Below are 24,468 nucleotides of genomic sequence, written 5' to 3'. Positions count from 1 at the left end.
AGGGTGGGACGTATCTCATGCTGTAGGGTTGACCAAAGGGAGAGAGGGGGCCTGGGATGGGAAAGTGGGGAGAGGGAGTCCCTTGACATGGAGAAAAAGCATAAGGGTTTTGTTGCCAGAGGGAATGGAGACAAATGCTCCCAACTGGTGGAGGAGGTCTCACCCAAAAGGAGTGGTGGTGGTCGAGGCAGTTGGGGAGAACAAGGAAGGAATGCAGAGGCTAATATCTCCAAAGGATCAGTATAAAGCAGGAGTTTTGTATGGTGTTGCAGTGAGGCCCTTCATGCTGACAGCAGGGGCAGAGGAAGGAAGGAGTGGGCCACAATATTCATTTAAAATAGATAAGCTAGCCCCAGTGTCCATCAAGAAAGAGATCCACTTGCAGACACTGTTCCTGTCACCCTTGGTCCTTGGGCTCATCAGTGACAGCACCACTGAACTCGGGCTTCCTCGTTCTGTTAAGTTTAACAGAGGTGAGATGTCCTGAGTTAGAACTGGCCAAAAAGAGGGCTGTCCCGGATGGAGAGGGCATCCCACTGGGGGCAGTCTGTCTCCCAGTGTCCCTGTGGTCTGCAGTTTTGGGCCAGGCCTTAGAGTTGGGGCAGGCCTTGACCCAGTACCTGGTATTGTGTTATTGAGGGCTGGGATTTGGCTTACAGGTGGGCTTGTTGGGTTTGGTGGACTAGAGAGGCAAGCATCTGATGCTTTAATTTGGTGTGTTTTTCTCCTAAATCCCTATTGTCAAAGATACAAAAAGCCACATTCATGAGGTCCTTCTGGGGTGTTTGTGGACCATCTTCTGGCATTTGGAGTCGTGCTGGATATCTGGAGCCAACAGGGATGAATTGGAGGTGTAAGAACAGCAGACTTCTGGGAATTGGGATCCATGTTCATACCATTGCCTCTGTAAAGTGGGCCATAGCGAGAGCAACGTTTTCATCAGGCCCCGGCTGATCTCGCGAATCTTTCTGTAGTTAACCTGCTTATGGCTGTTCTTATCCATTTGCTGCCCATGTGCAGGAGATCATGTGATCTTGGGCCTGTAGTCCTGGATCCTTGGGTTGGTAGGCCCAATCCGAGATAGGGGTGGCTCTAGGGTCGGCCCGAGTGGCCTGTGAGTGTCTATCTGAGACCTGTCAGTACAGCTCATCTGTGTGCTATTTGGCACCATGCCAAATATGCTCCCATTCATCTGGAGTTAAAGTAGAGGGTAGAATGAGATAAAGACCCTACCAAGCTGTAGGACTGGATCAGGGAAGCATCCCTTGTGTTTGGAGGGGTTCTCTGAGAATGAGCCTAAATGCTCCTCAGTTTGATTAAGGTCTGATAAAGAGAAAGGACCCTGTATCCTGACTGGACCTTCTAGGACAGCCACCTCCCTCAGGAGAACCAGCCTAGGTTGTACAGTGCAGGAGGGAGTGGCGGGAGGAGGGGGGGATGGGGTGGGGAATTGGGTGGTGTGGTGGAGAGGAGCCGGACAAACGCTCAGGAGGACCCAGGGCTGAGGTCAGGATCAAAGAGGATGTGAGGTGGAGGGAGTGAGGGAGGGCTTGTCTTCATGGGAGGAACAGGATAAAGAAGGGTGTAAGAGGAACAGAGTGGGGAGACCGAGGGCAGGGGTCAAGATCACAAGGACAGTGTGAGGAGGGAGAAAGGAGTGGAGGGGCAGTTGTGGCTGCCGCTGAGGGGTGGGAGGAGGAGCACCGGGAAGGCGGAGTTGGGGGGCAGCTCTGTCCCTGAGGCAGAGGAGGAAGAGGGTGGGGGAAAGGAGGGCAGGGGGTGGGGTGGGGTGTGGGTGGGGACAGTTCAGGCCTTTTTCCTCCACGAGGATAACTTGCAGCAGGGACAAGAGCTACAGGGAGTGGGGCGACCTCAGGAGGAGGAGAGCCTGGACGTAAGGGACCTCTGGTCGTTTGCCATCCCCCTCTGTAGAGCTCTCCAGGTTGTGGAGAACTTGGAGATCGAAAGTGCTGAATTCTGGCCACTGAGAATCATTGTCCAGTCTATATTGTTCCAGAACATAGTATGTGGTAAGGAGAAAAGCAATCATTTTGGCCTTATCTCCACTCTCAGGCCCAAGGCCAACAGGTTTTTTTTTTTAGGAGGCAGGCCAGTGGGGAGTCTGGAGAAATGTGAGAAACTTCAGAACCCATGGATCAGGCAGAATACTTGGCTCGCCCTGGGGTGTTTCCCAGGAAGGAGCTCCCACCACCCAAATCTTCCAGAGAAGAGAAGGAGTCCCAGTGTTCAGGACACGTGTCCCTAGACCAGGACATGGGATTGTTCCCCTTAACCTTCTGAAGATTTGTCCCTTGTTCCCAGAACTAAGGAGAGGGGGAGAGGAGCAGCTGAAGCCAAAGTCTGCCCCAGGGCCCTTGGGAAGGCAAAGGCTAACCTCTTACTAGTCCGCGGGCTGGGAATTGGGTCCCGTGTGGCCTGTGGTGGAGAGATCTGGCAAAAGGTTTGCGACTGGCATTCGTGTGAGAACAGAAGGACGAAAAGGTGGGGGTGGATTTAATTGGGTCGGTTGGAGAGGAAGAGGCAGAATTATGAAAAAGGGAACGGGTGGTGAGAGATGAGATGGCTGACTTCTTACCAGTCCGCTGATTTGAGAATCAAGTCCAGAAGTTGCATGTGGTGGAGAGGGATTTGCAGCTGGAGCTGGTGTGGAAGCAGAGAGTTGGGAAGGTCAAGCAGATTTAATGGGATCAGTTGGGGAGGAAAAGGGCAGAGTTGGGAAAATGGAGGGAGTTGGGTCGGAGTTCAACTGTGTGGGAACAGCATGGCTGTCTCTCCTGGAGATGAAGGGGTTCACCAGGGCCGGACGTCAATGGTCATCTCGTGGTCCTCACCCCCGGTTTGCTCTCTGTTATTGTGGGGCAGGCCAGTATACAACCCCCACCAGGTGGAAGGAGAGTAGCAGGCTCTTGTGAGAGGCAGGTTCTCCCACCACTGCCTACCAGTCACGTGAGCTTCCGAGGGACCCCAATGGATGAAGGGGCTGATCTCTTGCACTGCTCCTCACACAGGGCACCAAATGTAAGGGTAGAAGAGCAAGGCAAAGAGGAGATAGCCAGAACAGACTTACTTAGAGGCAAACTTGAGAAGGGGTCACTACCGGCGAGTACGCAGCCGAAGCCCTGAGGCTTATGTCGTTAAGGCAGTTGAGGGTCATGAGTATGTGGGTGTTAGGTGGGGCTGAGCTGGTTTGCGTGAACTTTTTTTTGTGGGTGTGGACTTTTCAGACTTGGTGGGTGCAGGCTAATGGTCGAGGCAGGGTCGAGCTGGTTGAGGAAGAATGCAGAGGATTAGGATCTGCCCTTAGTCACCTAGGCAAGGGACTACAATAGATCTAGGGCTTTGTCCTTGCTACATCACCATCTACAACAATTTTCAAGGAAAAAAATTAATCTTGTTCTTGCCCTAATTGAAGAGAAGCAATGAGTAACATTGGAAAATGGTCAGCTCAACTGGTTCAGATTACATGATTCTGACTGGAAACATGAAAACAGAGCAAACTTTCTGCACAGCTGATGCCAAATTGTTGTGCACAGATCAGCTGCAAACAAGAGCAGAGCTTTTAATGGAAATTATAGACAAGTGGGATTGAAGTCCTGAAGAATTTCTTGGACCAGATGAAACATGGCTTCACCAGTATGATTCTGAAGACAAAGCAGCAACCACCAAAGGGTGGGAGGGGTCCAGTCCGAGTTACAGTGGACCAATCTAGAGCCACGGTCATGGCAACAGCTTTATTGGGATGCTCATGATATTTTGCTTGCTACCTTTTGGGAGGGCCAAGGAATGATAACATCTGATTATTAGGAGAGTGTTTTTAGGAAAGTTAACCAAAGCTTTAGCAGAAAAAAATGCCTGGGAAAGCTTCGTTACACAACCTTCCATAAAACGATGCTCCCTCTCATTCCTCTCATCAAACAACAGCTCCTGGATTTGGCCTGGTCTAACCCCAGAAATTGTGGAAATTTGGGGAGTGAACAAGAGGAAAGGAGATCTCTCTCTTCATCTCTCTGCCTTTCAAATAAATAAAATGAAAAGATTTTAAAATATGTATTAAGCTGGATGGAGCTTATGTTGAGAAATAGTTAATATTTTTCTCTTAATTTTTCTATGAGATTTTTAAAGTTCTTTCATATTTGAAGGATTCCTTTTGTTAAATTCTTGAGAAATGGCTTTTTCATCAGTGAAAGTTAATTTCTAAGATCCTTTAAAAATTTTCGTATTTTGTGATATTGAAATCATTGCTTAACATTGAAATGTTTGTTTTTCAGACCAGTGAATGGAGGCTAAGCTATGTCAATAAGGAGTTTGCTGTCTGTCCCTCCTACCCACCAATTGTCGTAGTGCCCAAATCCATTGATGACGAAGCTCTTCGGAAGGTAGCTACATTTCGACATGGAGGGCGCTTCCCAGTACTAAGCTACTATCATAAAAAAAATGGAATGGTAAGTGTACAGAACTGTTGCTTGACTATAGGGTGGGGATCTTTGGAATGTTCCCCTTTTCTGTATACCTGTTCATTGTACTGTTTAGCTGTGTCTCTCCTACTAGGGCTTCCTTCATGTAAACTTTAAGGAATCAGGAGTAGTGTGTTTTCTGTGATGAAGATATGACTGAATCCTTTCTCTGAAAAATCCCAGCTAAGGTGAGGGAGAAAGAGAGGAAGGAAATATCATAATGTTCTTAGAGTTGTATCTACAGGGGCCAGCGCTATGGCACAGTGGGTTAAAGCCCCAGCCTGCAGTGCCAGCATCCAATTTGGGCACTGGCTGCTCCACTTCTGATACAGCTCTCTGCTGATGCACCTGGGAAATCAGTGGAGGGTGGGCCAAATCCTTGGGCCCCCACACCCATGTGGAAGGCCTGGATGGAGCTCCTGGCTTTGGATCGGCTCAGCTCCAGCTGTCATGGCCATTTGGAGAGTGAACTGGTGGATGGGACACCTCTGTCTCTGTCTCTACCTCTCTCTGTAACTGTCTTTCAAATAAATACAGTTCCTTTTTTTAAAAGGTTTATTTTATCTATAAATTACATTGAATTTGTTAAAAACTAAACTATTAAAAATTTAAAAAAAAAGTGGTTGGGGGGTAAAGCCCAGATAAACTTAGCTTCAGGAAACAGGACACAAAGGAAACCAGTGTCTTATTTAATCCTGTAGCTTTATCTTTTTTTTTCAAAAGAGATTTATTTGTTCGGAAGGCAGAGCCACAGAAAGGCAGAGTTAGAAGAGAGATCTTCCATCTGCTGACTCACTCCCCAGATGGCCGCAATGGCCAGAGCTGGGCCAATCCGAAGCCAGGAGCTTCTTCTAGGTCTCCCATGTGGGTGCAGGGGCCCAAGGACCTGGGTCTTCCTCCGCTGTCCTCCCAGGCCACAGCTGAGAGCTGGACTGGAAATGGATTGCTGGGTCTTGAACTGGCGCCCACATGGATGCTGGCACTACAGACAGCACCCTCACCTGCTACACCACAGCTCCGGCCCCTTGCAGCTTTATTCTTAAGGGAACTTTCTCTGCCCAGATTAATGATGAGATACTTTAATTATTCTTGCCGGATTTCCCTGGCTAAGGTGAATTAAGATGTTTGTATTTTCAAAAGGGAGATTTTATGTCATTTAGTCATAAGTTAGATGTGAGTTGTGAATTGAACAGGCACAGGCCTTGTGTGTACATGTTTGCAAAATAGTTTCTTAATCTCTCCTTTCTCATTTTCTCTCAGGCAATAAACTGTTCATTTTTAATAATAAGTAAATAATAATAAGTAAGTTATAACTATCTTCTGTTTTCTTTTTCCTCCTAATATGTCAGACATGGATATTTAGGATAAAAAGATTTTTTTTAAGATGCTGCTTAGGCATCAGGCCATCTATCCTGCATGCTTAGTAGCAGTGTTCTTCAGAAGATTCCTTATAAAGCATTTTAACAGCTAACACTAAGCCCCTTTAAGTGGTAAGCCTGCCTGAGAGTTCACCACTGCCATCCTCTAGATGACCTTTCTTGGTCACATTAAACTTCCTGGTAGTTAATGCATCAGCATATAGTGATGATCTGCTGAATAATTCTATATTATTAACCAGGAATCAGATTAGTATTATAGGTACTTGTTTGTTTCTTTCTTTTTTAAGATTTTATTTATTTGAGAGGTAGAGTTACAGAGAGAAGTCTTCCATCCGCTGGTTCACTGTCCAGATGGCGCCAATAGCTAGAGCTGAGCCTGTCCAAAGCCAGGAGCCAGGAGCTTCTTCCGGGCTTCCCACATGGGTGCAGGGGCCCAGGCACTTGGGTCATCTTCTACTGCTTTCCCAGGCCATAGCAGGGAGCTGGATTGGAAGAGGAGCAGCTGGGACTAGAACCAGTGCCCATATAGGATGCCAGCGCTGCAGGCTGAGGCTTAGCTTATTATGCCACAGCGCTGGTCCCAGGACTTATTTCTTTAGCAAAGTTCGAAGTATTTGGAGACAAGTGGGTGGTAAGTCTTGGAGTACTAAAAGGATGGCAGAGGGCTACTGGAGAATAAGCCAAAGATAAGCAGCTTTTGAGATACTTAAAACAATTTCTCTAACAAGAAAAACAGTGCATACACTTTCTTATTTTGCCACTGGTACTTTTAAATAATTCTTCCTAAAGCCTGTCAACCTTGTATATAAAGTTGAAGTTATAGGGAGTCATAAATTTACTATCCCCTCTAAAGAGCTGATAATTTAGTCTGGCAAATAAACTGAAAATAGAAGGATAAAGAACATCCAAATGTGATTATGTGCCTAGGGCATGGGACTACGTAGCCAGATGGCTGAACCTTTATTAGGTAATAGCAGAGACAGGGCTCTGTCCTTGAGGGAGGGTGCTGCAGGCTCTGAAAGGCTGGGGGAGGACCTGCACAGCTTACAAGGGTTGTCTGGTAATGCAGATGAAATTTCCCCAGCAGTGGCCACCTGTGATCATCCCTGTGGGCCAGACTCCGATCTCTTTTCTATGTCAAGATCCCTCCTAGGCAGAAAGAGGTGGCTGTCAGAAAAGCCTGTGCTGCATCTGCTCCTTCCTAATGTGGGTAGATACACATTTTGTTTCATGAAAGGCCAGCTTCTCAGAGCCATTCCTGTGCTCGTGGAAGTCAGCAGTTGCTGTGAACAAGCAACTTGGAATACACCAAAGAAATGTATTTGGGATGGGATATTTTACTCTTCCACAAGGTCAGGCTTTATTGGCTCATTGGCCATTATTGTCTTCATCACAGGGCCAGGTCTACTGGGTATTCGACTCATGGACTAAGTAGATTACAATATTTGACCAAAAAAAGGTGATAGAATTTATTGTGTGAAAGTACTTTGAGAGTAGGAAGACAGATTGTCTAAAAGTGTAAGAGTTGTCTTTGTTTTAAAGTCACTCACACATGGAAATATTTCTTTGCTTTTGTGTCAAATCTCCAAAGTGCTGCACAGTCGTTTTTGAGATACTCATAACCTCGCTCATTCCCTTGTGTTTTCAGAACCTTTAAAGGCAACTATTACTGAATTTTCAGCTGTATTGTGCTTCTAGGTGATTATGCGCAGTGGTCAGCCACTCAGTGGCACAAATGGGAGAAGGTGCAAGGAAGATGAGAAGCTAATAAATGCTACCCTCAGGGCAGGGAAGCGTGGCTACATCATTGACACACGCTCTCTGAACGTGGCTCAGCAAGCTAGGGCCAAGGGAGGCGGCTTTGAACAAGAAGCTCATTATCCCCAGTGGAGGCGGATTCACAAGTCCATTGAGAGGTAAAAAACTGGAGACCGAGGGGTCCTTATTTGAAGATAATTAGAGTGGGTGAGACCTTAGCTGTTCAGGAAACACAAGTGCTTAAATGAAATGTGCATGTTAATTTAGGAGCAGTCTGTTTGAAAATCTTCTCATTGTGTGTGGGGTTTTTTTTTTTTGGGGGGGGGGCTCAACTGTATTAATGTTTAATGGACACAAATTGTGTATATTTACAGGGTAAAATATACTGTTTTGATATAGGTACATATCTCGGATCAGTTAATTAACATGCATTGCCTTATATACTTTCCTGTATGTGGTGAAAACATTTAAGATTTACTCTTAGTGAACCAGTGGATGGAAGACCTTTCCCTCCCTTCCTCCCTCCCTCCCTCTCTCCTTCTTACTTTCTGTGACTCTACCTGTCAGATAAATTTAAAAAAAAAAAGCAATTTTCTTTTTTTTTTTTTTTACTGTGACTTTCTCTCTTTTTTAACTTTTATTTAATAAATACAAATTTCCCAAGCAAAGCTTATGGATTACAGTGGCTCCCCCCCCCCCATAACTTCCCTCTCACCCACAACCCTCCCATCTCCCACTCCATTCACATCAAGATTCATTTTCAATTATCTTTATATACAGAAGATCAATTTAGTATATATTAAGTAAAGATTTCAACAGTTTGCACCCACACAGAAACACAAAGTGTAAAGTACTGTTTGAGTACTAGTTACAGCATTAGTTCACATTGTGCAACACATTAAGGACAGAGATCCTACATGAGAAGTAAGTTCACAGTGACTCCTGTTGTTGACTTAACAAATTGACACTCTTGTTTATGGCGTCAGAAATCTCCCCAGGCTCTAGTCATGAGTTTCCAAGGCTATGGAAGCCTTTTGAGTTCGTGGACATTGATCTTATTTAGGCAAGGTCATAGTCAAAGTGGGAGTTCTCTTCTCCCTTCAGAGAAAGGTACCTACTTTCTTTGATGGCCTGTTCTTTCCACTGGGATCTCACTCGTGGAGATCTTTCATGTAGGTTGTTTTTTTTTTTTTTTTTTTTTTGTCAGAGTGTCTTAGCTTTCCATGCCTAAAATGCTTTCATAGGCTCTTCAGCCAGATCTGAATGCCTTAAGGGCTGATTCTGAGGCCAGAGTGCTGTTTAGGACATCTGCCATTCTATGAGTCTGCTGTGTATCCCGCTTCCCATGTTGGATCGTTCTCTTCTCCTTAATTCTATCAGACAGTATTAGCAGACACTAGTCTTATTTATGTGATCTTTTTGACAATCCTATCATTATGATCAATTGTGAACTAAAATTGATCACTTTGACTAATGAGATGGGATTGGTACATGCCACCTTGATGGGATTGAATTGGAATCCCCTGGCACATTTCTAACTCTACCACTTAGGGCAAGTCAGCTTGAGCATGTCCAAATAGGACATCTCCTCCCTCTCTTATTCCCACTCTTATATTTATATATATATAAAACAGGGATCACTTTTCAGTTAAATTTAAACACCTAAGAATAATTGTGTGTTAATTACAGAGTTCAACCAATAGTATTAAGTAGAACAAAAAATACTAAAAGGGATAAAGTATTAAGTTCGTCAACATTCAGGACAAGGGCCGATCAAGTCACCGTTTCTCATAGTGTCCATTTCACTTCAACAGATTTCCTTTTTTGTGGTTGGTTAGTTGTCACAGATCAGTGAGAACACATAATTGTCCCTTTGGGACTGACTTATTTCACTCAGCATGTGTTCCAGATTCCTCCATTTTGTTGCGAATGACCAGATTTCATTGTTTTTTACTGCTGTATAGTATTCTATAGAGTATATGTCCCATAATTTCTTTATCTGGTCTACTGTTGTTGGGCATTTAGGTTGATTCCAGGTCTTAGCTATTGTGAATTGAGCTGCAATAAACACTGAGGTACAGGCAGCTCTTTTAATTGCCAATTTAATTTCCTTTGGGTAAATTCCAAGGAGGGGGATGGCTAGGTTGTATGGTAGGGTTATATTCAGTTTTCTGAGGATTCTCCAGACTGACTTCCATAGTGGCTTTACCAGTTTGCATTCGCACCAACAGTGGGTTAGTGAGCTTTTTTCCCCACATCCTCGCCAGCATTTGTTGTTGGTAGATTTCTGTATGTGAGCCATTCTGACCCAGGTGAGGTGAAACCTCATTGTGGTTTTGATTTGTATTTCCCTGATTGCTAGTGATCCTGAACATTTTTTTTTTCATGTGTCTGTTGGCCATTTGGATTTCCTCTTTTGAAAAATGTCTACTGAGGTCCTTGGTCCATCTCTTAAGTGGGTTGTTTGTTTTGTTGTTGTGGAGTTTCTTGATCTCTTTGTAGATTCTGGTTATCAACCCTTTATCTGTTGCATATTTTGCAAATATTTTTTCCCATTCTGTCAGTTTCCTCTTCACTTTCCTGGCTGTTTCTTTTGCAGTACAGAAACTTCTGAATTTGATGCAATCCCAAATGTTAATTTTGGCTTTGACTGCCTGTGCCTCTGGGGTCTTTTCCAAGAAGTCTTTGCCTATGCCAATATCTTGCAGGATTTCTCCAATGTTCTCTAATAATTTGATGGTGTCAGGTCATAGATTTAGATTTTTAATCCATGTTGAGTGGATTTTTGTGTAAGGTGTAAGGTAAGGGTCTTGCTTCATACTTCTGCCTGTGGAAATCCAGTTTTCCCAGCACCATTTATTGAATAGACTGTCCTTGCTCCAGGAATTGGTTTTGGATCCTTGATCAAATATAAGTTGGCTGTAGATGTTTGGATTGATTTCTGGTGTTCCTGTTCGATTCCATTGGTCTATCCATCTGTTTCTGTACCAGTACCATGCTGTTTTGATTATAACTGCCCTGTAGTATGCCCTGAAATCTGGTATTGTGATGCTTCCGGCTTTGTTTTTGTTGTACAAGATTGCTTTAGCTATTTGAGGTCTCCTGTGCCTCCATATGAATTTCAGCATCATTTTTTTCAGATCTGAGAACAGTGTCTTTGGTATTTTGATTGGTATCGCATTGCATCTATAAATTGCTTTTGGGAGAATGGACATTTTGATGATATTGATTCTTCCAATCCATGAGCATGGAAGATTTTTCCATTTTTTGGTATCTTCTATTTCTTTAAGATTTTGTAATTCCCATTGTAGAGATCTTTAACGTTCTTGGTTAAGTTTATTCCAAGGTATTTGATTGTTTTTGTGGCTATTGTGAATGTGATCAATCTTAGAAGTTCTTTCTCGGCCGGCGCCGCGGCTCACTAGGCTAATCCTCTGCCTTGCAGCACCAGCACACAGGGTTCTAGTCCCGGTCGGGGTGCTGGATTCTGTCCCGGTTGCTCCTCTTCCAGGCCAGCTCTCTGCTGTGGCCAGGGAATGCAGAGGAGGATGGCCCAAGTGCTTGGGCCCTGCACCCCATGGGAGACCAGGATAAGTACCTGGCTCCTGCCATCGGATCGGCGTGGTGCGCCGGCCGCAGCGCGCTGGATGCAGCGTGCCGGCTGTGGCAGCCATTGGAGGGTGAACCAACGGTAAAAGGAAGACCTTTCTCTCTCTCTCTCTCTCTCTCACTGTACACTCTGCCAGTCAAAAAAAAAAAAAAAAGTTCTTTCTCAGCCATGGCATTGCCTGTGTATACAAAGGCTGTTGATTTTTGTGCATTGATTTTTTATCCTGCTACTTTTCCAAACTCTTCTATGAGTCCCAGTAGTCTCTTAGTAGAGTTCTTTGGATCCCCTAAATAAAGAATCATATCATCTGCAAAGAGGGATAGTTTGACTTCTTCCTTCCCAATTTGTATCCCTTTAATTTCTTTTTCTTGCCTAATGGCTCTGGCTAAAACTTCCAGACCTACATTGAATAGCAGTGGTGAGAGTGGGCATCCCTGTCTGGTACCAGATCTCAGTGGAAATGCTTCCAACTTCTCCCCATTCAGTAGGATGCTGGCCGTGGGTTTTTCATAAATTGCTTTGATTATATTGAGGAATGTTCCTTCCATACCCAGTTTGCTTAGAGTTTTCATCATGAATGGGTGTTGTATTTTATCAAATGCTTTCTCTGCATCTATTGAGATAATCATGTGGTTTTTCTTCCACAGTCTGTTAATGTGGTGTATCACATTGATTGATTTGTGAACATTGAACCATCCCTGCATACCAGGGATAAATCCCACTTGGTCTGGGTGGATAATCTTTCTGATGTGTTGTTGCAATCTATTGGCCAGAATTTTATTGAGGATTTTTGTGCCTATATTCATCAGGGATATTGGTCTGTAACTTTCTTTCAATGCTGCGTCTTTTTCAAGCTTAGGGACTAAGGTGATGCTGGCTTCATAGGAAGAATTTGGGAGGATTCCCTCTTTTTTGATTGTTCTGAAGTTTGAGAAGAATTCGAGTTAGTTCTTCTTTAAATGTCTGGTAGAATTCAGCAGTGAATCCATCTGGTCCTGGGCTTTTCTTTGTTGGGAGGGCCTTTATTACTGTTTCAATTTCTGTCTCAGTTATAGGTCTGTTTAGGTTTTCTATGTCTTCATTGTTCAACTTAGGTAGGTTCATGTGTCCAGGAATCTATCCATTTCTGATAGGTTTCCCTGTTTGCTGGCATACAAGTCCTTGTAGTAATTTCTGATGATTCTTTTTATTTCTGTGGTGTCTGTTACGTTTTCTTTTTCATCTCTGATTTTATTGATTTGGGTCTTTTCTTTTTTTAGTTAGTTGGGCCAATGGTGTGTCAGTTTTATTTTTTCAAAAAAACAACTCTTCATTTGGCTGATTTTTTGTAATTTTTTTTTTTTGGATTCAATCCTATTGATTTCTTCTCTGATTTTAATTATTTCTCTTCTCCTACAAGATTTGGGTCTGGTTTGCTGCAGTTTTTCTAGATCCTTGAGATAAATGGAAAGCTCATTTATTTGGTGTCTTTCCAATTTCTTGATGTAGGCACCTATTGCTATAAACTTTCCTCTTAACACTGCTTTTGCTGTATCCCATAAGTTTTGATATGTTGTGGTGTTATCCTCATTTACTTCCAGAAAGTTTTTTGATTTCTTGAATGACCCAGTGTTCATTCAGGAGCATGTTGTTCAATCTCCATGTGTTTGCATATGCTCTAGGGTTTCCTGAGTTGCTAATTTCCAACTTCATTCCACTGTGGCCTGAGAAGCTGCATCATATGATTCCAATTCTCCTGAATTTGCTGAGACTTGCTTTATGGCCTAGTATGTGGTCAGTCCTAGAGTAGGTTCCATGCACTGCTGAGAAGAATGTAAATTCTTTAAATGTAGGATTGAAAGTTCTGTAGATATCTGTTAGATCGATTTGGGCTATAGTGTTGATTAAATCTGCTGTTTCCTAGTTGATCTTGTGTCCCGTTGATCTATTCTGTGAGTGGAGTATTGAAGTCCCTGTTACTATTGTATTGGAGTCTAAGTCTCCCTTTAAGTCCCTTAACATATCTTTTAAATAAACTGGTGCCCTGTAATTAGGTGCATATACATTTATAATAGTTACATCTTCATGTTGAATTGATCCCTTAATCATTATGTAGTGCCCCTCTTTGTCTCTCTTAACAGTTTTTGTGTTAAAGTTTATTTTGTCTGATATTAAGATGGCTACACCAGCTCTTTTTTGGTTTCTGTTGGCATGGAATATCTTCTTCCAACCTTTCACTTTCAGTCTGCATGCATCTTTGTTGGAAAGATGTATTTCTTGTAGATGGGTTTTGTTCCTTAATCCATTCAGCCAGTCTGTGTCTTTTAACTGGAGAGTTGAGGCCATTATCATTCAATGTGATTATTGATAAGTAGTAGCTTTGCCCTGCCAGTTTCCCAAAGATATTTTCTAATATATGCTTTGAACTTCCTGTGATCTTTTACTGGGAGGTTTTCTTCCTTTACCTTCTTTCATATTGATGGCCATGCTTCTGTGTGTAACACATCTTGAAGCATCTTTTGCAGGGCTGGACGAGTAGTGACAAATTCTTTCAATTTCTGTTTGCTATGAAAGGTCTTTATTTCACCTTCATTCACAAATGAGAGCTTTGCAGGATATAATATTCTGGGCTGGCAGTTTTCTTCTCTTAGTACCTGGGCTATATCTCGCCATTCCCTCCTAGCCTATAAGGTTTCTGGTGAGAAGTCAGCTGTGAGTCTAATTGGAGATCCTCTGAGAGTAATCTGATGTTTCTCTTTTGCAGATTTTAGAATCTTTTCTTTATGTTTCACTGTGGTGAGTTTGATTACAATGTGTCTTGGTGAGGATCTCTTTTGGTCATGTTTATTAGGGGTTCTATGAGCTTTCTGTACTTGGATGTCTCTGTCCTCCAAATCTGGAAAGTTCTCTGCTAGTATCTCACTAAAAAGGCCTTCTAATCCTTTCTCCCTCTCCATGCCTTCAGGAACTCCTAGAACCCGAATGTTGGGTTTTTTAATAGTATCCTGTAGATTCCCAACAATGTTTTTTAGATTCCTAATTTCCTCTTCTTTTCTTTGGTTTGACTCTACACTTTCCTGTGCTCTTGTGCTCTGTCTTTTCTTTTCTTTTTTTTTTTTTTTTTTTTTTTTTTTTTTTTGACAGGCAGAGTGGACAGTGAGAGAGAGAGACAGAGAGAAAGGTCCTTTTTGCCGTTGGTTCACCCTCCAATGGCTACCGTGGCCGGCGCACTGCACTGATCCAATGGCAGGAGCCAGGTACCTATCCTGGTCTCCCATGGGGTGCAGGGCCCAAGCACTTGGGCCATCCTCCACTGCATTCCCTGGCCACAGCAGAGAGCTGGCCTGGAAGAGGGGCAACCGGGACAGAATCCGGCGCCCCTACCGGGACTAGAACCCTGTGTACTGGCGCCGCAAGGCGGAGGATTAGCCTAGTGAACCACGGCGCTGGCCTGTGCTCTGTCTTCTGAGTCTGATATTCTCTCTTCTGCTTCACTGATTCTGTTTTTAAGGCTCTCTAATGCATTTGTCATTTGATCTATTGAATTTTTCATTTCATTTTGATTTCTCTTCACTATCATAATTTCATGTTCTATTAGTTTCTGCATTTCATTTTGATTCCTCCTTAAGATTTCATTTTCACAGAAGAGATTTTCTATCCTGTCCAGTAAGGATTTCTGTAGTTCAAGAATTTTTTTGAAAACTTCTAAATGTATTTATCATAATTTTTTTGAAATCGGTATCTTGCATTTCTTCTATCTCATCATCTTCATAATCTTGAATTGGGGTGTCTTGTTCATTTGGGTGCATTACAATGTTTCCTTGTTCTTGTTTCCTTGATTTCTGCATTTGTTACTTGGCATTGTGGAGATATTCTTTGGTTTCTTTTTTTTTTTCCTTGCTGTGGTGGTTTTTCTTGTTATACTATGACTCTAAATTAAGTGGACTGTCTGCTTTTGATGGATCCTTAGAGGCTTGTGGTGGGTGTGGCCAGAGAGCTCTGTTCAGTTCTTCAGGGTTAAGGGTGTGCCAAATGTGACACACCCAGGTTAGGCCTGGTAAATCTTCTCTGTCTCTCTGTCTCTCTCTATTTTTTTTTTTTTTTTTATTCAGAAGCGAAGTAATTCCACACAGCTGAGCAGAATTGAAGGCAGTCAGTGTCTGAGCTCTGGCCCCTGTGGGTTTAATATTCGTCTGCTCTGTCCCAAGGACCACAAAAAGGATCTGTTCAGTCCTCGGTATAAGCTCAAATTCCCCTGAAATCTCCCACCGGGTTACCAAGGTTATCGAGATTGTGGCATCTCCTGAGAGTACTCACGTCTCAGGCACTCTGTGAGTTCTCTCACACACCCTCAGTTTGTTTTTTTCCCCCCGCCACGGTCCCTGTTCATTAGCTCCACACATTTACTAGGTCCTAACCTCCTGTTATTTCTCCCCACCAGAGTCAGGTTTTTCTGCTTCGCTGAGGGTGGGTGCAGCCCAAAGGTGGCACAGCTTTTATGTATGTCCAAAATGGCGCCTGCTCTTTGTCTTGCTCGCCTTTGTAAGGTGAGTGGAGAGAGAGAATCGTGTCTGTACCGGTCCTTCTATTTTATTTTATTTTTTCTCTCCTCTAGCCTGGTGAACTTTCCCCCCATGGGGCTTCAAGCCTCGTTCCCTCTAGGCTCTTCCTGCCGCTTCCCCGCCAGTGTCTCAGGCTACTGAGGTTTTGCCTCACCTTCCTTTCCAGTGCTGGTGCGTAGACTCGGCAGCTGGTGTCCCGAGCTGTGGACGTTGGTGCCCTCCACGTAGGTCCACTGTGTCCCACTAGTTCCGAAAGAGTTTCCTCTGCTGTTTTTTCCCTAACCCTTCCCTGAAACTACAGTATCTCCACTTTTATTAAACTATCAGTGTGCTCCCTCCTTATTCTGCCATCTTGGAGGACGCCAAGCAATTTTCAGGTACACAATTCATCATTAACTGTAGTCACCACACTGTATAATAGGTTTCCGGAATTTACTCCCATCGGACTGAAACTTTGTATCCTTTAATCTTCCTGTCACTGAATGAGGTTGGTTCACTGCCAGTGCACACAGAGACCAATCTGATACTCATCTTTTGAGAAGAGAAAGACCAGAGATACAGCTCAAATCTTACTCCTCAGTCTGGGGTCTATAAGTCTTATAAGTTAAGTGGGAAAAGCTGATACACGAAAAGTGTTGGTGAGGCAAGTTGTGCTTACAGAGGCTTGGAACCTACCATTTGTAGTGAAGTTTGGCAAGATGGGCTCCAGCTCTATATTTCCTTGGTCCATGGGCCCCTTGCTTCTACATGTAAGTTCCTGTTGTGTTCTGGTTCTACAGGTTAGGTTTTTCTTCCTTTACATGCCCAAGATGCAATGACTTGCAGTTTTTGCTCTGTTCCCTCTGTGCCTGTGTGACTAAGTCTTAAGTGGCTCTCCTAAGGAACCAGGAACTTTTTTTTTTAAAGATTTATTTATTTATTTGAAAGGCAGAGACAGAGAGGGAGAGCCAGAGCATATTAGGGAGCTGGATCGGAAGTGGAGCATCTGAGACTCAAACCAGCAGATCATATAGGATGCTGATGTTGCAGGCGGCAGCTTGACCAGCTGTGCTAGGATTTGGGGTTGGGGTAGAATGGGGTGGGAGTAGATGGGGGGAGTTTGGGGAAGGTTGGTGGGGGTTGATGGGGCATTCATCTGTTAATGGACACTTGAGTTGACTCTAAGTCTTAGCTGTTCTGAATAATGTTGCAGTGAACATGGGAGAGCAGATATCTCTTCAAGCTCTTGATTTCATTTCCTTTGATCATATACCCAGAAATGGGATTGATGAATTATGGAATAGTTCTATTTTTAATTTTTTAGGAAACTATACTGTTTTCCATAATAGCTGTATAATTGACATTACCACCAACAATGTATAAGAATTCCTTTTCTTCACATCCTCCACAACTTGTTTTCTATTGTCTCTCTGATAATAGCCATTCTAGTAAGTGTGAGATTTTAATTTGCATTTCCCTGATAATTAGTAATGTTGATGTACAACATTCTAAGCTCTTTCGATATATCTGTGGGCCATTTATGTGCCTTGGGGAAATGTCTATATAGGTCTTTTACCCATTCTTTAATCAGATTTGTTTCTTGCTATCATGTTTGAGTTCCTTATATATTTTGGATATTAGGTCCTTTCTTAACGGATATAAATATTGTAAATATTTTCTCACTTGGTAGGCTTTCTCTTTACTCTGTTGATTTCTTTGCTATGCAGAAGTTTTTTAGTTTGATACAGTCTAATTTGTCTACTTCACTTCTGTTGTGTGTGCTTTTTTGGTTATATAAAAAAAGTCCTTGCTGAGACCAATGCCAGAAAGCTTTTTTCCTTTGTTTTCTTCCAATAATTTTACAGTTGCAGGTTGCACATATGAATCTTCAATCTGTTTTGAGTTGATTTTTTATATTGTGTAAAGAAAAGGGGCCAGTTTTTTCTACTGAATGTTTTCCCACCACTGTTTACTACAGAGATATTCTTTCCCCAATGTGTGTTCTTTTTTTTTTTTTTTTCTTGACAGGCAGAGAGGACAGTGAGAGAGACAGAAAGGTCTTCCTTTTTCCGTAGGTTCACCCTCCAGTGGCCGCTGCGGCCGGCGCAGCACGCTGATCCAAAGCCAGGAGCCAGGTGCTTCTCCTGGTCTCCCACACGGGTGCAGGGCCTAAGCACTTGGACCATCCTCCACTACACTCCTGGGCCACAGCAGAGACCTGGACTGGAAGAGGAGCAACCGGGACAGAATCCGGCTCCCTGACCCGGACTAGAACCCGGGGTGCCGGTGTGGCAGGAGGATTAGCCTATTGAGCCGCGGTGCGGGCCCCTAATATGTGTTTTTGAAGCCTTATTTGAAGATCAGTTGGCCAAAAATGCATGGAATTATCCTGTGCTGTCTATTTAATTCCATTGGTCAATACCTATCTAACTAAGCCAGTACTATGCTACTTTGATCACTATAGCTTTGTAGTTTATTTTAAAATCAGGTAATGTGATACCTCCAGCATTGTTCTTTTTGCTCAAACAAGACTGCTTTGGTTTTTGATGCTTTTTGTGAGCCTGTTCAAATTTTAGAATTTTTTTTCTATTAAATCATTGGAATTTTGATAGGGATTGTATTAAATCTGTAGATCAGTAAGGTAGTATGGGTATTTTAATATTCTTCATCCATGAACAAGGAATATATTTCCATTTATTCTGCCTTGATTTCTTTCATCAGTATTGTAAAATTTTCATATGTAAATCTTTTATCCCCTAAAGTTTCCTAAGAAGTGTGTTCTTTTTATTGCTGTGTAAATGGGATTTTCTTGATTTCTACTTCAGATAGTTCTTTGTTAGTATGGAAGCACTCCATTTGTATGTCAATGAACAACTGTTCATTCTAAGAGTTTTTGGTTGAGTCTTTTGTGTTTTCTCTATACTTCTTTAAGATCATCTGGTTTTCAAACAATTTACTTCTTCCTTTCTCTTGCCCAGCTACTCTGCCTGAGGCTTCCAGTACCAGAAGTGGTGGGAGTGTGCTGCTTTGTCTTGTTCATGATCTTATGATCAGGAGTATGATGTCAGCTCTGTGTGTGTCATTTATGGTCTTTATTGTGTGAAGGTACATTGCTTCCATACCCAGTCTTTTGAGTATTTTTCATGAAAGGATGTTGTTTTTCTACATCTATTGAGATGATCATATTTTTGTGTTCTTCTGTGAATATGGTTCACGTTTATTGGTGTGTGTGTGTGTGTTGAACCATTCTTACCTCCAAGGGATAAATCTCACTTGAATCTGGTGAGTTACCTTTTTAATGTGCCATTGAATTTGGTTTGTTGGTTATTTTGTTGGACTTTTGCATCTGTGTTCCTCATGGATACTGGCCTCTAATTGACGTTTCTTGTAGTCCTACTCTGGCTTTTGTTTGTTTGTTTCATAGTCAGTAGGATTTCTTTAAGTTGCTCCCATGTCTTTTTTTTTTTTTTTTTTTTAAAGATTTATTTTATTTACTTGATAGGCAGAGTTACAGAAAGAGGTAGAGCCAGAGAAAGAGGTCTTGCATCCACTGGTTCACTCCCCAAATGACCACATGGCCAGAGCTGAGCTGATCCAAAGCCAGGAGCCAGGAGTGTATTCTGGGTCTCCCATGTAGGTGCAGGGACCTAAGGACTTGGGCCATCTTCTACTGCTTTCCCAGGCCATAGCAGAGAGCTAGATCGGAAGTGGAGCGGCCAGGACTTGAACCGGCGTCCATAAGGGATGCTGGCACTGCAGGCCGGGGCTCTAACCCACTGTGCCACAGCGCCAGCCCCCTACTCCGGCTTTAATATCAGGGTAATGCTATCCTAATAAAATGAATTTGGAAGTATTCAGTTTTTTGGAAGGGCTTGAGAAGGACTGGTTTTAATTTTTAGTTAAATGCTGGTAGAATTCAGCCGTGATGCCATCAGGACCTATGCTTTTCTATGGGTCAGGAATTAGAAAATTTTGTACCAATCTCTTTACTTGCTATTGGTCTGTTGAGATTTTCTCAAACAGATATAGATTTGGGACAGGTTGTATGCTTCTAGGAATCTATCCATTTTTTTCCCCTAGGTTATCCAACGTGTTTGTATATAATTGTTTATAGAAGGCTCTTAGGATCTTTAATATTTCTTTAGAATCAGTTGTGATGTCTCTTCCTTTATTTCTGATTTTGAGTCTTCTCTTTTTTTTATTTGAAAGTCAGAGTTAAAGAGAGAGGGGAGGCAGAGAGAGAGGTCTTCCATCTGATGGTTCACTCCGCAATTGGCTGCAATGACCAGAGTCAGGAGCTTCTTCTAGGCCTCCCATGCGGGTGCAGGGGCCCAAGGACTTTGGGCCATCCTCTACTGCTTTCCCAGGCCATAGCAGAGAGATGGATCGGAAGTGGACCAGCTGGGTGTCGAACCAGCGCCCATATGAGATGCTGGCACTTCAGGCCAGGGCGTTAACCTGCTGCACCACAGCACCGGCCCCGAGTCTTCTCTCTTTAAGTTAGTCTAGCTAAAGGTTTTTCAACTTCAGCTTTTTCAAAAAACCAGCTCGCTGGCTTGCTCTCATGTTATGAAATAGACAAAAACAAAACCAGGGCTTCTCTTGGATGCCCACGGATGAGGTTTAGTCAGCATTCTTCTGTAAGTTGGCCGTGATCTTGTTGCCGGAGGATCTGCTCCTCTAAGTGTAGGCATGTGGTTGCTAAGCTGACTGAATGGATTGGCTACTTTTAATGATGTTTCCTAAATCAAAGCCATTGGGATCTAATTTCTTCCCAAGCCCACTGATTTTCGCACTATTTCTTCTGTCTATATAGTCTCTGATTTACACTTCAAATGAGTGGTTTGTGATTGCTTCTGGGCCCATGAGTAGGAGTCAAAACTAAAACCAGTGGGATCCGAGCTGATCTTGGGTATCACTGCTCATGATACCAAGGTGTCACGTTAGAGCAGCGGGAATAGGTTGCAGATGTAAGCAGGGCTGTGTCTCATAACCTGTCCCAAAGTGCAGGCAGGATTTCTCCCCAGTCAGATAATCCGGCTGTGTGAACTGGGTTTCCTCTCTTCAAATGAGGAGCAGTTTGTTAACCAGGACAGGCATTTTAAACATCTTTGCAACAGTGTTTAAATATTAGTTTTTGAATTTCTAATCCTCAAGTTACTATACAGCAGGGTAAATATTTTTATGGTATTTTGAACTGATTTTCCTCTTGGATGAATTGGAGACTGAGGGTTTTTTTGTTTAATTGTTCTCTAGTTTTCATTTGTGACTTTCTCTTTCTTTCTTTTAAAAGATATCACATTCTTCAGGAGAGCTTAATCAAACTTGTGGAAGCTTGTAATGACCAAACACATAACATGGACCGATGGCTCAGTAAGCTGGAGGCCTCCAACTGGCTGACTCACATCAAGGAAATTCTGACAACTGCCTGCCTTGCAGCCCAGTGTATCGACAGGTAAATTACCTATCCCTGTTCCGGAAAGAGACATACACTGGCAAGCAGACTTTGTGTTTACCCAGGCGTATGTTTATAGATTGGTAAAGTTTGTGCCAGTTCTGTATCTTGTGTTCAGATCATTTTATGAATTACTACATAATTCAGTTATTGATAGAGGATATGTGTAGAGTCTGGCATTTACTCGATAATTAATGTTTATTAAATATGAACTATGCACATACACATGTCTTCTATGACACAAAATTTTTAAGTAATAACAAGCCTTACTTTTCTATAAAATCTTTAAGTTCTGAGTTTACCAGTTTTCTTTTTCTTAAACTGAAAAATAATAAAAGGAAGTTTTCTTATTTTCTCAGAGGACCTGCCTCACCTCTTTACTGCCTTTTTTTTTTTTTTTTTTTTTTTTTTTTTAAGATTTATTTACTTATTTGAAAGTCAGAGTTACACAGAGAGAGGAGAGGCAGAGAGAGGGGTCTTCTATCCGATGGTTCACTCCCCAATTGGCAGCAATGGCCAGAACTGTGCCGATCTGAAGCCAGGAGCCAGGAGCTTCTTCCAGGTCTCCCATGCGGGTGCAGGAGCCCAAGGACTCGGGCCATCTTCTACTGCTTTCCCAGGCCATAGCAGAGAGCTGGATCGGAAGTGGAGCAGCCGGGTCTCGAACCGGCACCCATATGAGATGCTGCGCTTCAGGCCAGGGTGTTAACCCATTGCGCCACAGCGCCGGCCTCCATTGACCTTCTTACTTCTGAAATATCATTGAAAGGAAATATGTTGTTTTTGTTAACACAGTAAAATGATCCTTTCCATCTCTCAGCTGTCTTACTGCAAATTACTTGCTATTTGCTGTTATATCTGGATCTCTAGTTGAGATGACATAATGTTAGTGATGTGAGTTATATGAAGCGATTTTAGTTTATGATATTCATAAAGTTAAAGGTTGCTAATCTTCAAGACTTGAGGCACAAAGATTAGTATAAGTTATTGCAGAAGCTTAGAGTGCCCCTCCCCTTTTAAGGATTTATTTATTTGGAAGTCAGAGTTACACAGAGAGAAGGAGAGGCAGAGAGAGAGAGAGATCTTTCATCTGCTGGTTCACTCCCACTGGCCTTCTAGATGGACAGTTTTGTTTTTGCTTTTTCTTGTTTCTGAAAGTGTGGTGTAGGACTTGTTTCCCAATCGGTACAGCTGAAGCATGCGGGCTGTCAGCTGATGGTGGAAGTGTAGAATCAAAGTCAGAAACATAATTTTAAGTGTATGTTTATAAGTTTGAGAAAGGGCTTTAATAAACTAAAGCTGGAAATGTAGGTGCCTTCTGTGATAAGGAGTGTTTTGAAAAAGGAGAGAAAATGCAGCTAAGTTATTTTGTGAAATTTGTCATAACTTCATGGAGTTCTTGCCATGTGAAATTTAGGACTCATTATAGTCTTTTTTTTTTTTTTCCCAAGAGAACCTTTCATATATAATATACTTCATTTAGACTCTAAACCCTACTGGACAGAGCAGACTGCATTAAGACTAAAATAGCACGTTATCAACAGCGTTCCGTGACCATGTCAGAGAATCCCATTTTTTCCTTTGGACTTTCCTGTCAGGGAAGGAGCATCCATACTGATTCATGGAACAGAAGGCACCGATTCCACGCTTCAGGTGACCTCCCTGGCCCAGATCATCTTGGAACCAAGAAGCAGGACCATCCGAGGTTTTGAGGCCCTGATAGAAAGAGAGTGGCTACAGGTGAATAAAGCTGTTGGAAATGCAGAGGAACTGCTTAAAGTTGATGTTGTAGACCTAGTTTGTGGTAGATGACATCATGTATGAAATTTTGATGGACTCAAATTTTTAATTGTTCAATTTTCTGCAAGCCAATTCATCTCTCTTCCATTCAATGAATATTCATCATCTTTACTGTCTCTAGATGTCTGCATCTCCCTTTTTTACATTGCTCACCTGGTACTTCATTCACTTAACAGACCTTTGTTAGCTGTGTAGTAGAACATCCCTAACCTGGAAATCTGAACTGCTCCAAGATCTGAAACTTTCTGAGCACGAAACTTGACCTCAGGTGACAGGTCACAGTCAAAATGCAGGCACACTAAAAATGTTGTATATCATTACCTTTAGGCTATGTGAATAGGGTATATATGAGGCATACATGAATTTCATGTTTAGACTTGGGTTCCTATCCCCAAAACATTTCATTGTGTACATGCAAACTTCCCACAATTTAGAACACTTCTGGTCCGAAGCATCTGGATTAGGGACACTCAATCTATACTTGGTACATATAAGGGAAGTACAGTGTGAGACATAGTCTGGTCTCCCAGGCTTAGTCTTCATGGAGATAAGAGACACAAGCAGGGAAGGAGCGTGGAGACTGTGATTACAAGGAATCTATCTCTGCCTTTTTTCCATCTTGCTGCATCTTTCCCTCCTTTCCATCAGGTGAGCCTTTAAGGTCCAGCTACATGTGCCTGTTTTCATGAAGTTTTTGAGACCTTAACCTCATTCATACTTGAAAATGATCTATTTTCTTCATGTCCTGTTTCCTACCCTAGACCTTCCCAAAGGGACTTGAGGTCATGGAACCTATTCATCCGTTATCCTTAGGACACAACACAATACTTCATAAAATACTGGATGACTACTAAAATAAAGGTCTTATAATATGGATTGAAATTCTGTATATCAGAGATTAATTTATGAATATATTTTCACTTTGTAACTTACATGTTGAAAATGGCTGTATCTCTGGTGAAAAAGAACTTCTGTCTCTTCTAGTTACAATGCAAATATTCTGCGTGAATGCTGTTATTATACCTTGTCTACTGTGCCTGACAACTGACCACATCAGACTGTTGTAAATTCACCTTCTATATTTGCTGGAAGGCTTCTCAGCTGCATTCTTCATGGTGCATGATACACGATGAATTTGATTTTATTTATACTAATCATTGTAATGGGTTTTCAGATTCCACTGGACACAGGAAAATTTTCATGGCACAATCCTTGTCAGTTACAGTAGTATGTTGACCCAAAGGCAAAAGGGGGTCTGTAAAATACCTGGTAGAAGTTGATAAGTGATGAGGTCATTGCTTGGGTTCTGGGTCAACTGCCAAATGATACTTAAATTCACTCTAGGCACTGCATGGCAAACTTGCAGTCAGAAGAGAGTAACTAAGGACAGCTCTATCTCTAATAGGAAAGTACAGCATAATAATCTCTTCAAGAAGATAACCTTTCCCATACTTAATGAAAAATTTAATAT

The 24,468-nt window shown here is 42.5% G+C and overlaps 1 protein-coding gene across 6 annotated transcripts in view; it reads left to right on the top strand.

Moving 5' to 3' along the window:
* MTMR9 (myotubularin related protein 9) overlaps positions 1–24,468 on the top strand; it is a 115,626-nt gene that overhangs the window by 78,428 nt on the left and 12,730 nt on the right. For all 6 annotated transcript variants that reach the window (XM_089327197.1, XM_089327199.1, XM_089327200.1 and 3 more), the window contains 4 exons: positions 4,290–4,463; positions 7,553–7,770; positions 21,036–21,197; positions 22,796–22,937. In XM_089327197.1, the coding sequence (XP_089183323.1) occupies positions 4,290–4,463; positions 7,553–7,770; positions 21,036–21,197; positions 22,796–22,937 (696 nt within the window). The remainder of the gene's footprint in view (positions 1–4,289; positions 4,464–7,552; positions 7,771–21,035; positions 21,198–22,795; positions 22,938–24,468) is intronic.

This window comes from Oryctolagus cuniculus, chromosome 2, assembly GCF_051225735.1.
Source record: "Oryctolagus cuniculus isolate XC-2025 breed Fujian yellow rabbit chromosome 2, ASM5122573v1, whole genome shotgun sequence".
Lineage (NCBI taxonomy): Eukaryota > Metazoa > Chordata > Mammalia > Lagomorpha > Leporidae > Oryctolagus > Oryctolagus cuniculus.
Note: the sequence above shows the minus strand (reverse complement) of the source record. Positions and strands in the feature narration are given on the sequence as shown.